General features: G+C 43.1%; 1 protein-coding gene across 1 annotated transcript in view; it reads right to left on the bottom strand.

Annotated features, from left to right (window-relative positions):
- RAB8B (RAB8B, member RAS oncogene family) overlaps window positions 1-8687 on the bottom strand; it is a 60184-nt gene extending 51497 nt beyond the window's left edge. The window contains exon 1 of the mRNA XM_032342789.1: window positions 8461-8687. Within this exon, the coding sequence (XP_032198680.1) occupies window positions 8461-8584 (124 nt within the window). The 5' untranslated portion in view covers window positions 8585-8687. The remainder of the gene's footprint in view (window positions 1-8460) is intronic.
- Between the last annotated feature and the right edge of the window lie 4790 nt (window positions 8688-13477).

The following is a 13477-nucleotide window of genomic DNA, read 5'->3' as shown; positions in this document are numbered from 1 at the left end:
AAAAGTAAAAAATTCCTTGTTGAAAACCATAAAGTTACCCCATCCAAATTCACAGGCAACATACAAATTACAGTAGGGTTAGTCACTGACTGCTCACAATACAAACCCTTTTATTTATTTTTTTGTGATGGAGCTTGTGTATTTTTGTGTATGAGATTGGAATATTTTGTAATACCTATTCCAGAAAAATTTTGCATAGGGCCATAAGAAACAGACTCTTACAATTCAACTTTTAAATAGATCACCCGATATTTCATGTCAAAACATGACTGGGTATGAGAGTGTCCCTCTACTTCGTATATCAGGAAAACATCTATAAGTTATTAAAATAATCACTGCCAAGTTCTTTGCCAAAATATGCAAAATCACAACATGATGTGGGGAAGTCGTGCCAGTCCTAGCTCTGCCAGAAGAAAGCTATGCAACACGACATATTGCTTAATTGCTTTGCAGTTGGTTTTCCTCAATCGTGATGAGGTGGGATTCCATCCCTAACCGGACTTTTGCAAACCAAGCGCTCTAAAGTCCTGCAATGCTGTCACTGGGTGCAACTAGAGCTGTCCTAGCCTCTCTCTTAGGGACAGCAAGCCTAAATTTGATGAACGTGAGGACATAGAGAGCTTTAGCATTTTCTCCCGGGAATTGAGAATTAACATTCAGGGCTGAGGAAGATGAGAGCTACTTGGAAAATGTCCAATGGTTCAGCAAAAGGTAAATACCAAAGCACCCAATCACACTGATGCAGAATGCTATAGGTACGACAACGAGAAAAGAGATATTTCATCACTGCCAAGTAACAGGTCTGCTGCAGAGAACAGTTTCCAATTGCCCCACCACTTTATGTGGCTTCTCAAAGGAAGTCCCAAGTAACTTAGTAACTTTAAAGGAAAAAAAAAAAAAAAAGCAGACATTTTTTCCTCTAAAGACAATCAGGTACCTACTTTCTTTAAGGTTCCTATTAATTCAACACAAAATAAGAAAAATCCCCAAACACAAAATGAACAGAGGATAAGGACACATCTCCAGATACAACACATCTAATTATCATCCCCGGACAGTATTTTTAATACTGAAATTTAGCCCTCACATGATTGACAGCAAAACCTATTCCCTTGCAAGAAGAGATGGCCGATGTGTAGGGCAAAGCCACCCGCCCTCTCCTGCCCTTTCCCTCCCTTAGCAAGGCAGAGGTCAGGGACCCGTCAGCCCCTGGTCTCCCCCGGGGTCTCCCTAGCTCGGTGCTCTACACCACACAGCGCAGAGGGTGGCCGCCACCACTCCTGCCCATGCTCACATTCATGCTGAAGTCTGTTTCATCCCAGCTTTGCATATTTCTCAACATACTCTGCCCAATATTGAAATACTGAAATGGGTCTTCAAAGAAAGCCACTTCATGACAGTAAAGCCCTTCATCTAAGCCATAAAGTGGTCATTTTTTTCTACCTTATGTAATTTTAGAATGGTAATAAGAGCAGAAAACATAACTGGAAACATTCATTTTACTCTAGACCCTGTGCCATTCTAGTGAGATACACAAGAAGTTCTATACAATAAATGTTTATATTCATCTCTTTAAAAACAGAATTTGGCTTTATTCAACCCAAATGCCCAGCCCAGTTCCAATCCACTCACTACCCTGTCACTCAAACAAGCACTGGGCAGAATACAGACACAAACAGAGCTCCATCTGCTAATTAAAACTGGGCATGAAACTGTTAACAGGCATCTGTTGCATTGTTTGAAGCTAATGGGCAGAGACAAAGCTGAAATGGCTCTTCTAAAGCAAACCCAGTGATTTCACTCATTTTCTATTTGGTATTTATGTCAGTGGGGGATTGGAAGCCGGGTGTCAAACAGCTTATTATGAAGACTGAAAGATAAGTGATATCTTACCTATTCTAAAACATCCCTTTAAAACAGATAATAGAAAGATATATAACACTTTATACTGGGGAAAATACCATTCTTGTGGTAAGAATTCCAATTAAGCATTCTGATCGTATCTCAGACATAATCTAATTATAATACTATGAAAGAGAATAATAACCAAAATTCAAGCAATGCTTTATAGCTCATATAGGGCTTTCACAATTTATCCACCAAGCCATTCATTCATCCAGCTGATGAAAAAAAAAAAAAAGTCATTTAACATGGGCCTTGGAGACTTAAAAGGTAAATAAGGCTTGATTTCTGCCCTAGGGAATTCACAGCAACCCTGAAAAGTTGGTATAATATTAGACTCTATTAGAGATGAAGGAACTAAGGCTCTAGAAGGACAAGTGACTCACCAAGGCCAGAAAACTAGGAATGGCAGATGCCAGGACGTAAACTGACTGCAGACCCACTACTCCCCTTAATTCACCATGCTCTCTCCCTAACACCAGACGTGAAACAGTCCACTTCAATGGCTACTTACATTTCAGAAGCTCCCTATTATGTTAGGCTCCACAGTATTAATCGCCACCTGAAATCTACTTCCCCATCCCCACTCCAAGCCTCTCCTCATTCTGCATGAAATCTCTTTCCTGCAGAATCCTCCCACTTCTAATACACACAAGAGAGCTGGTCCCCAGAATGGCTCCACGTGCGGGCAGGCAGGCAGGCCTCAACAAGACCCAGCCTCAGGCCGTGCCAGCAGCTCCCCGGAGGTCTTCTGCTTCTGGTTCCATGGTTCTTTTCAAATGCAGTTATCGGATTTAACTCAAAAATCAACTGCTAATTTTTTTCTGGGTTTCAAAGGCTAGGCTTATTTCCCTTGAAGACAATATCCAAACCTATTTCCCCACAGCTTTCTCAGTGGGTCCAAAACAAAGCTTCCCCCTGATTTGCTGCCAGGCAGAACAGCTGGCAAAACTCTTTTTTGTAAAGTACGCTTAGTCTTAAAACATATCCATATTGTGTCCAAGACTCAGTTTCCCCACACCCACTTTTTATTTGCTGAATGGCTTTTCTCCCTCACTAGAACAGGAATTGAGGAGGTTAGGTTTAACCCTTTATTATCAAGCATTAAGCTCTACTTTTTCTGAAACAGTATTGTCAGGAAAGCTACGGCTTGGATGGAAAATCTCCTGACAGCTTCAAGAGAACACAATGACATTAAAATTAGGCTTTATGTACAAAATGTTCAATTTGAAGTTGCATGTTCCTTGCATATTTCTGTGTGAGAGGCTGAAACCAAGGAAAACAAGTATGAAAATTAAAATCCACTTACTCTACATATTTGGCTGATGCTTAGTCAAATGTTGATGACATTTTGGATAAAAATGTAAATATGACAAAGTTTGTTTTTCAGTCAGTAATTCTTGATAACAGCCTTGAATTGTTACCCACCCAAAAAAGTTTTTTAATTTTAGGTTAGGGTCGACAAACTTTTTCTGTAAAGGAACAGTGAGTACATATTTTTAAGCTCTGTAGGACACATATGGTCTCTGTTGCATAGTCCTTGTTTTACATTTTAACAACCACTTAGAAATGTTAGCAAGCATTCTTCGCTTGTCAATGGGCACAAAAACTACAGGCCACATTTGGCCCCAGGGCCATTCTTTGCCAACCCCTGATTTTAGGAAAAGTGAATCCAAGAAAAAAATGCAACGTTACAGAATAAAATATCTAAAAGTGCTCTGATGAGACCAGGCGGCAACAATTAACCAGCATACTGCTATTAACATGATTTCATTAGCTATTTTGCACGTGGAAGGAATTTTAATGACAGGATGCACTTTGATCTCCCAACCTGTAACTAGGGACACAAAAGAAACAGGCAAAAGAGGGCTATCATATGCAGAGTTATCCTAGGAGAAATCCTCACAGAAAAGTGTAAGTGCAAAACCTAATTCCTCCCCGGGGAAAGGTGGTGACTTGGATTTATGGAGACGATCAGACTGACAGACTGATCAGAAATAGCAGCAGTGAGAAGTCGCGCAGACTTGAATTAGGGGCTTCATGGGAAGTTCTGCAACAACCAGCTGTGTGATCCTGACACTGTCAATTCAAACTTAGCTTTCCTACTTACAAAATTGGGGCAGGGCTAGAAAGTTGATAATCTCCAACTCTTCTACTGTCAAACTACGACCATACTAAATAATGAAACCACTCAGGAAATACCCTGACAGGAAGAGGGGGGAGGGGTGGGGAGAGACAGCAAAGGAATGACGCTCACACTGTCCAGTTAAAGGACAGGGCTGGGTTTTCTCTTCTGTTCTAGCAGCACCTTGCACAGTACAGGCCATTCCAAGGTGTCTGTATGGCCTCCTATCAACAGTAAACTGTACCCACGTCCCACAGGAAATATAATGCACAGGTGACTGTATTACTGTTTCCTAGTTGTCTTAACTTCACATCTTACAGACATTTAAAAGATTAATTATGATTATGCAGGAGGCTTGGGGGAGCTCATCAAAAAACTTTTTTCAGGGGCGCCTTGGTGGTTCAGTTGACTGAGCTTCTGCCTTAGGCTCAGATCATGATCCCAGGACCCTGGGATCCAGTCCTCCATCAGTCTCCCTGCTCAGTGGGGAGTCAGCTTCTCCCTCTCCCTCTATCCTCTATCTATCTTCTCCCTCCCCCTCTATCCCTCCCACCACTATCCCCCCACACCCACCCCACTGGTGTTCTCTCTCACTCTGCTGTCTCTCTCTCTCTCAAATAGATAAATAAATCTTAACAGAAAGAAAGAAACAGAAAAACTTCTTTCAGTTCTCAAACCTCTGAACTGGAAGGCTGGTTGGTCGTAGGCACTGGGCCTGTAATTTCTTTCTTTCTTTTTTTTTTTTTTAATTATTTTTGTTTTGGAAACATGTATTTTTCATGTTAAGAGGTTATGTATTTTTTTTTAAGATTTTATTTATTTATTTGACAGACAGAGATTACAAATAGGCAGAGAGGCAGGCAGAGAGGGAGAAGAGGAAGCAGGCTCCCCGCTGAGCAGAGAGCCAGATGTGGGGCTCGATCCCAGGACTCTTAGATCATGACCTGAGCTGAAGGCAGAGGCTTTAACCCACTGAGCCACCCAGGCACCCCGGGCCTATAATTTCAAATGGATATACCCTCCCTACTCAGTAGTTAACGAGTATTATCCCACTGATAAACTGAAAGATTCACAAAGGGTCAGGTGGAAGACAATGCACCTTCCACCAACCCCAAAAGCAGAAAGGAAATGAGGAGAGCTGGGATCTCAGAGAAGGTAGCAGAACCTTAAAGAAGTGAGAAGAAAGTACTTGGGAGAGAGCCATTATCTGTAATCAAAATGACTGTCTCCTTCCTTTCATGATGGCCTAACCACTATCAAAGACCATCTAAAGATGGCAAATGCCTTTTTAAACAATGACTTGAACTTTGACAAAGCAGTATCAAAACTAAACACGTATCTGCATGGGACGACACAAGCACACATGCATATTTACCAAATCACACACACACAAACATCAGGTATTAAGCAATGAGTTTTTCCTGTGATGTTGACCTTATCAAGTTTAGTCAGCAAGGCTGTGGCAGACCCTGTCAAAAATCCAGTCAGAAAAGCCCAGAACTTATACACCTAGGTATCTCAAAAAATAATTATGACTGGGACTCTTAAGTCCCAACTCTTACCTCAACAATTTCAGATGACCACTGGATGGGGGAGAGGGGGGCAGGGAGTGGATATTGCTGCTAAAGATGTGGACACTCCATGCCTACGTGTGCGGTTAGTGAAGAATGTGTAGAACTTTGTTCATGAGCATGTTGTTAATATTCACCTTCTTTTCCCAGCTTAATTTCAAATGCAAAGCATTAGGTTTCAGGTAAAAAAAAATTTCTGCTGTTTGAAGGCAGTGCGATACCACTTCCTGTCAGGCTCTGTGGCTCCTTTCCCCTCTGAGGGCTCTTTCCCCTCCTCCATGTCAACTGAAAATGCAGCTCATAGCCTCTTTTAACCACATCCACCTCACAGAAAATATGAAGACCAAGATCACATTTGAGACTCATTCCGACTAATGTCTGCCTTCTGTTCAACACAGTTTCAGGACACTGGTTTTCCTGCCTTCATAGCTGCAACCCTTTACAGAACCAATTTCAATTAAAAAAAAAAAAAATCCACACAAAAAAGATTCTAAGCCAACTGCAAGAAAAGTATTTTTTTTAAAGATTTTATTTATTTATTTGACAGAGAGAGATCACAAGTAGGCAGAGAGGCAGGCAGGGGGTGGGGGGGGAAATCAGGCCCCCCACTGAGCAGCGAGCCTGATGTGGGACTCGATCCCATAACTCTGGGACCATTAGCTGAGCCAAAGGTAGAGGCCCGACCCACTGAGCCACCCAGGCGCCCCAAGAAAAGTAATTGTTAAAAGCTACTATCACAAAAGGAAGCAGATACCCTTACAGGAAATATGGGACAAAAATTAAGGCAAAAGGGGTGGGGGCTAATAAAGCTATTTCAAATGACTGAAAGTCAACCAAGGAGCTTAAGAGAAACCGCATCATTGAGACTCACTCACTTTTGACACAGGAGAATGCTTCTGGGAGGGTCACACACAGAGAGAAACGACAAAAGGCTACCCACTCAACTTGTTAGAAATTGTCCTTTGCCATCTGGACTGCACTATGCATTCAACAATGTAAAAGGTTTATTCGGGGTTTTGAAATTAGTACCAGCATCCAAAACTAACGTCCTTTAGTTGCTGTGACAGCTCCCACCAAATCTCTTAGGAATATACTTGAGACATGACATTTAAAATCTGCTTCCTCAGAAAAGAAAAAGTCCCACTCAAGAATGACTGCCAAGAACTTGCAACTCAAACTTCCCTAAGCCCAGACAGCATAACACCGGGGAGGTTTCAGAGCACTCAGTCTGTAAGAAAGAGGCCAGAACAAACCAACCAACCATAGACTTCCCTAGTTTTCAATTTTAAGAGCGCTCCATACCTAAATATTCTTTTTTTAAAATGGTAAATTATCCTTAAGACACACAGTATTCAAATACAATTGTTACCATAGCACCATAATAATCCCAAAAATTCACAGTGAAATATGCTATAAGAACCATGTGAAAGGTGCTTAAGTGAGCTACTATTAGAAACTACAAACATCACCCAGACAACTGAAAGATAAGATTCTTAAGGTATTTAATTAACTGCAGCTATTTAACAAAGAAAATGATGTTAAGGTCACTTGCATAGGCAGTTTAAAACCAGCCTTGATTTGCTCTTCAGTTTATGGTAAGTTACTTATCTCCTTACCTGAACACAAAGTCAGCCAGGACAAAAGTAGAAAAGACAGCTCCCGGCCAAGATCAGGTAAAACGATTAATCAATTCAAAGTAATTGGGGGTACACTGTTGTGTTGTGATTCATCCAGCAAGTAATAATTAAAACCAAGGCAAAACGCATAGGGAGTCAGGCAGAATGTAAGATCAATTCCTCCGCTGAGAAGTTATTAAACATTCAAGCCCAAGAATTTACAAAGTTGAGAAGTGTTGCTTCTCAGGAGATGGTAGTAAGGGAGTGAACCATATTTTCCTGATCACACCATTCCCAAGAGTCGCCAATTCTCCTAACACCGGTTAATGCTCACAGAACACTTTACACTCTGTAGGCATTATTCCACCATTAGTCACGTTTTGATCTTTTTCCTGCACTTGAGCCAAAGGAAAGGGAGAGAGAAAATGGTAACCAGGGTTCCCAGGTACTGGAGAAAGTCCGGTGTCCCACGTTTTCCACTTCCTCTCCCTTTCCCATTTTCTCTGTCTTCTCTGCTTAACCTCTGAACTGTATATTCTGCTTCTCCTTTTCCTTTCTATCTCACACCCAGCTTTCCTTTACTTTCTCCACCACCTGTCCTCGCTCTGACCTCTGATCCTCTGAACTCTTCTCCCCATCCTGCAATATTTGTTCTGCACCCCCTCCATGACAAGAGATCCAGACCTCTTGCGGCCAGTGCCCCTCATCCCTCACCTCCAGATAGCTCATTCCTCTGAATTCCCTTCCGATTGTTGGGTTCTCGCCTCTTGTCCCTTGTGTCCTCTGTTCTTTTACTTCACGTCCCTCCCATTCCTCCCGAAGCTTCATTTCCCCCTTCGCATTTCCTTCCTCTTTCCTGTCTTTTAATCCATTTCACACCCACTATCCCCTTCTCTTTCTCTATGAGATTTCGTGTCTCCCGCCCCCCACTTTGTCCCGCTAAGACCCTTCCCTGTCACTCCCCCAACCCTCTCACTTCCCCCAATACCCCTAGTCCTTGTTGCTCTGGTTCCCCTTCCCCTTTCTTTGCCCCCAAGTTCCCTCTTCACCGCCCCCCCCCAACCTCACGTCCCCGCCCGCCCCTCTCCCTCACTCCTTCACTCTCTCCTACTGCCCTAGCCACCGTGCCGTCCCCGGGGTCCCCTCCCTGGGGCTCCCAAGCTCTCCTCCAGCCCTCTCCCCGGCCCGCTTGCACCCGCCCCCCATGTCTCTCACTCCCCGTCCCCAGCCGCGGCCCCTCCCTCACCGATGGTGGAGATGAAGGTGGTGTTGAAGGCGTCCTCGGAGAAGCGGAATAGGAGGCAAGTCTTGCCTACCCCCGAGTCGCCGATCAGCAGCAGCTTGAACAGATAATCGTACGTCTTCGCCATCTTCTCGCTCCGGCCCTCTGACCGGGGAGCGAGAGAAGCGGCGGAGAGAGGCGGGGAGGGGGCCGCGGACGAGGGGGCGTGTCCGCCTCGCCACCGCCGCTCGCCCCGCCCTGCGACCCGCCCCTTCCCTTGAAGAAGGCCTGCGCGCCCCGCCCCGCGCGGCCAATCGGCTGGGGCTTCGTCATCATCGCCCGCGTCCCGGGGTTAGATGGGACTTGTAGTTCCTTGGAGGAGCCTCGGGCGTGCCCGGCACCGGCTGTCCGAGCAACCCCAGGGGATAAAAGAAGATCCGCTGGGTGCTGGGGGAGTGGGTGATTAGACGTTTCCACCCCGGCCGGGAAGGAAGGCTCGATTTCGAACTCTGCGTGTCTTGCCGCCGGAACTCAACTTCACGGTTTCTTTGTGTGTGGGCGCCTTTCAATTCCAGACCTCTGAATCTGAGTCCCAGGACTACCGCATCTCTTCCGCCCGGACCCGGAGCAGAGATGCTTTCTTTGCTTCACGCGGCTGTGGCGCAGCCTGTGGATTATCTGCAGGGTGCGTTATCTGGCTTCGCCTGCAGTTCCTGCCCGGCACCACCTCTGTGCCCCCTTCCTCAGCCCCTCAGTTACAGATCTCGAAAAGAATGAGTGCCGTTCTAACTTGAACCCCAGTCATGTTCTCTTCACACCATACAGACCAGAGACAAATAGGATTGGTATTTTAGAGGATCTGTTATGCAGACCACTCCCCTCCCCCCAGTAAGACGGTGGATAAAAATCTGGGATTTTTAAATATTAAAACTTGCGCTACAAGACTGTGTCCTATAAAGTGGCATGCATTATGTGAGGCAGGAACTATGACTGTGGGAATCTAAAGAACAAGATCTGGATTTTGGTTCGGCGGCTTAACTGCTCCCTCTCATAAAACTGCAACCCAGTTTTCTCATCTGTAAAATGGGTAAAAAGCAAGCTACTTCCTAAGGTTGTAGAGAAAATGAAATGAGATGCTTAAAATGAAAGCACTTTGAAATCCATAGGCATTGTAGAAATGTTAGTGGTGAAGGTTACCTTCTTAAACCCTCTGGAGGCTCTCAATGGATGACAAGGCAGGGGAGGGTGCATTCTGTTATACTCACTTTACAACTTTATTTACTGGTTTAGACTATTCTTTGTTTTGTGGATATAGTGGTCAGCCCTTTTTCATTTGCTAGTGACAGAAACCCATCCAGATCAAGTTCTCTTAGAAGGGAGGAGGTTTCATGGTTCAAATAAAGCCAAAGGGCCAGGAATGGCCACACACGTCTAGAACCAGAAGCTCTATCCAGTCATGGCTCTGTCTCTCATCTCTTCTCCCTTCTCAGTTTTAGTTTTTAATATGCCAAATATCGATTGATAAGACCCACATGAACAAAAGCTCTTCAGGTTCCTCAATAATTTTTAAGAGGACAAAGGGGTCCTGAAGTCAAAATATTTGAGAACCACCAGCCTAGGCATTTACCTTAGATCTAAGTAAAAACTTTCTGAAAGGTTGGAGGAGGGTATTAAGGGAGGCAATGGGCTCAACCATTAGTGGAACAAGGAAAAAACTTGGGACAGTTAGTTAAACAAGACAAACTTTCTGAAACACATCTTGAGTGCCTTGTGACTTCATGTATGGTGCCAGTGATATTCCATTCTTGGTCTTGTGTCAGAATATTCATTTGGTCTTAGTACTGGCCTTCACCTTTTATGTGGAAAGAAGAGGAAATGTGTGATTTACTCACACTTATTGATAACACAGTACCCAGAGAGTTGCTGCTAATCTAATAACTAATTCCTAAAGCCCACAGATGGGAACAAAGCTCCTAAGGATGTCAATGTCATTTTCTGTCCCCTCAAGAGAAGGGCCCCTTCCTCTGCCTCTTTGCCCCAGCCAATTCTTGGACAAGTCTGTGAATTTGGCCTCAACTGGGGCTGAACAACCATGAACAGTTAGTTCAGTTCTATACCTTCACCTTCATTCTGGAAAAGAAGGGAGAAAAAATTTTCCAAGACCAGTGAAATCTTTCTTTTATAAAATGTGTATTGGGGCACCTGGGTGGCTCAGTGTTAGGTTAACGCCTCTGCCTTCCGCTCAGGTCATGATCCCAGCATCCTGGGATCAAGCCCTGCATCAGGCTCTCTGCTCGGAAGGGAGCCTGCTTCCCCCCGCCCCCCCCCCCCCCCCCCCCCCCCCCCCGCTTACTTCTGATCTCTGTCTGTCAAAAAAAAAAAAAAAATTAAAATGTGTATTGATTAAAATATATTTCAGTCCCACTATCTGCATGCAACTGTTGGCATTCGTTTTCAGAATGAGTAAGAACACACTGATGTGGTACAGAACTTCAGAAAGAAGTTAGTTAGGAATTTTAAAGTCCCTAAATTTCCTTAGGGGAATTTTGTTAATTGATGGGAATTTAAAGGAAAAAACCCAACTCTGTCTTATTTTCACTTCCCTGGTTTTTCTTTGCTACCAAGTGTATATAACTTTGGGACTTTCTAGGCGGTAAGTCTGTGCATCATAGTTTAAGAATTTTGATATATGGACACTATTTCAAGAAGAATCCAAATTTTCCCCTTTATAGATTATTTTTATATTTAAATATTGTATGAATATTGTATAAAAATATTGTATAAATATTTTTATATTTATACAGCAATGTTCTTAGAATACAGATTTGGTGGTAGTAACAATACTACTAAGTCAAGGTACTTTGCTCAAAGGATTGGACAATAAATATATCTGTAGAGCTGAGGGTATCACATGGAACAGGTTGCTGGTTGCCACCTTCTTTTCTTTCTCCAAATGGCATTGGAGGACCCTCTTTCTAAAAATCCGTGCTACTGTGCTCTGAGGAAACCACATTAATGTTTTTTGCCAGTTGCCCAAACCCATCTTTGAAATGCTACATCACTACAGAGCACTAGGAAGACTAACACATTCAATCTGATTCCGTAAATGATTATTGAAGCCTTTGATAAGGTTAATGTGGGTATAGCAGCTTGACTTACAGAAATCTGGATGTCCAAGGAGCTCACCCTCTGTGATTTTTGTCAGGTCAGCACGCTTTCTTCCTGCTTTTGGAAAGCTCCTCCTTTCCCTCTGATGGCTGTGAATCATGGTACTTCACTCCTCCAGCCAAAGAGATGGACATAAGACCAGGCTGGCTCAATCTGAGTTCTTCCCTGTGAATTTTCTAAGGAGGTGGGGTAAAGATGCTGAAAGGAGGTCTGAATGGTAGGAGGTCTGTGTGAGTTTCAGACTGGTTTTGATCAGAGATTTAGTTCATTTTCCTGTTTTTTCTTTCCCTGTCCTCCTCGGCACGTTTACTCTGTCCTTGAGCTGCCTTGCCTTTGCCCATGTTGCACGATGCCAAGGGATTATTCACTTCTTATAGTTTATTCATTTGGGGACCAAAGACCCCCCCCCCAAGAATCTATACATATTCTTGAGGGTTGGTGTGTTCGCTAGGAAAATTTTCAAATTAATTCCAGCATTCTTCAACTGTTTTAAATTGGTCTGTAAAACTTGCGTGTAAGGAAAGTTACCTTTCTTAACTGCTTACATGAAATTAAATTTGGCTGAGACCCCTACGTGTCAAGGGCTGGCAAAACTGGTATCTATCATTACTGGGGGCTTTTCTCTTAACTGCACCGTATAAGAATCAGGAGCTTACATGGTCCTGAAAAATTAGGGGCAAAGCAGCTTCTGGTCATCAGCCTGCACCCGTCAGTGTTGACACTTCTGTCTAAATACTCTTGCATTCTGGTCCTCTGCCATCTGTTGAGCACAGCTGCCCCGGTGGGCTACAAAGATGTCCTTTATGGTGATTATTTTCACTGACTGATGACTCAGCCATCGAATAAAGTTCTCTGTTATCCAATACTTTGTGTACTTCTTTGTCTTCTCCCTTAAAACTTGAGCTCTTTGAGGGAAAGGACATTGCTAATTTCTCACTGTGCCCCCAGCATGCCTAGCATGATGCCGTAATTGAGCAGGTACTCAATTAAGTTGTCAAATAAATGAATAAACTATCTGGATCTGACTATCATGCCAGTTTTCTAATTTTTTAACTAGCTGGGACACCTTTAGTTTATTATTCGCTGTAAGACCTAGGTATTTTTGACCTCACAAATACCTTTCTGGTTGTATGCTATCTTGTATTAATGTTATTCATTCTGTAAGTATACTATACATTGTTGTGTTTAAGAGGTCAGTGTGATTATATCTTACTTCTCTAGCTTGTCAAGATCATATTGAATGATAATCCCTCAAAAATACCAATTTCTCTTATCACCTGTGTGTTATCCAAAAACATGCTATTTGTTTAGTGATATTCCAGTAGGATAACTCTATAATCACCTTCATCAGAGAGAGACAAACTGTACTCTTCCCACCCACTGATCTTTTCTGAGTAATCACAGGATAAATAATGTCCACTCAAACAAATATCCATTAAGCTCACTATGAAACCAGCTCAGCAAGGCCACTTGGAAAATACTAAGTGATCTATCATGTGATTCCTGCCCTCAGTTTGCTTCCCAGTTAATTGAGAGGAGAATCCACAAGTGAAAAGTTCAATGATAAATGGAAGACAAGCATTTGGTTGTATACACTTCATTTATCCGGATGGGTCAAGTATTCATTCTGATTGGTTGGCTTTTAATTCAGACTGGTCAGGCATCCATTTTGATTGGTTGGGTGTCCATTTTTATTATTTGGGCATACATTCTGATTGGTCAGGCTTCCAACCTGATTGATCAAATGCTCATGCCAAATAGATTATTAAATATTTTGCATACCATGACTAGACGCAAAAGTTAGATAAAAATGATATAATACCAAAAATTGCTGCCTGAAAGTACGGTATCTGCTTGATTAACACATTTCAAC

Source organism: Mustela erminea, chromosome 5, assembly GCF_009829155.1.
Source record: "Mustela erminea isolate mMusErm1 chromosome 5, mMusErm1.Pri, whole genome shotgun sequence".
Lineage (NCBI taxonomy): Eukaryota > Metazoa > Chordata > Mammalia > Carnivora > Mustelidae > Mustela > Mustela erminea.
This window is presented reverse-complemented; position numbering and strand designations above follow the sequence as displayed.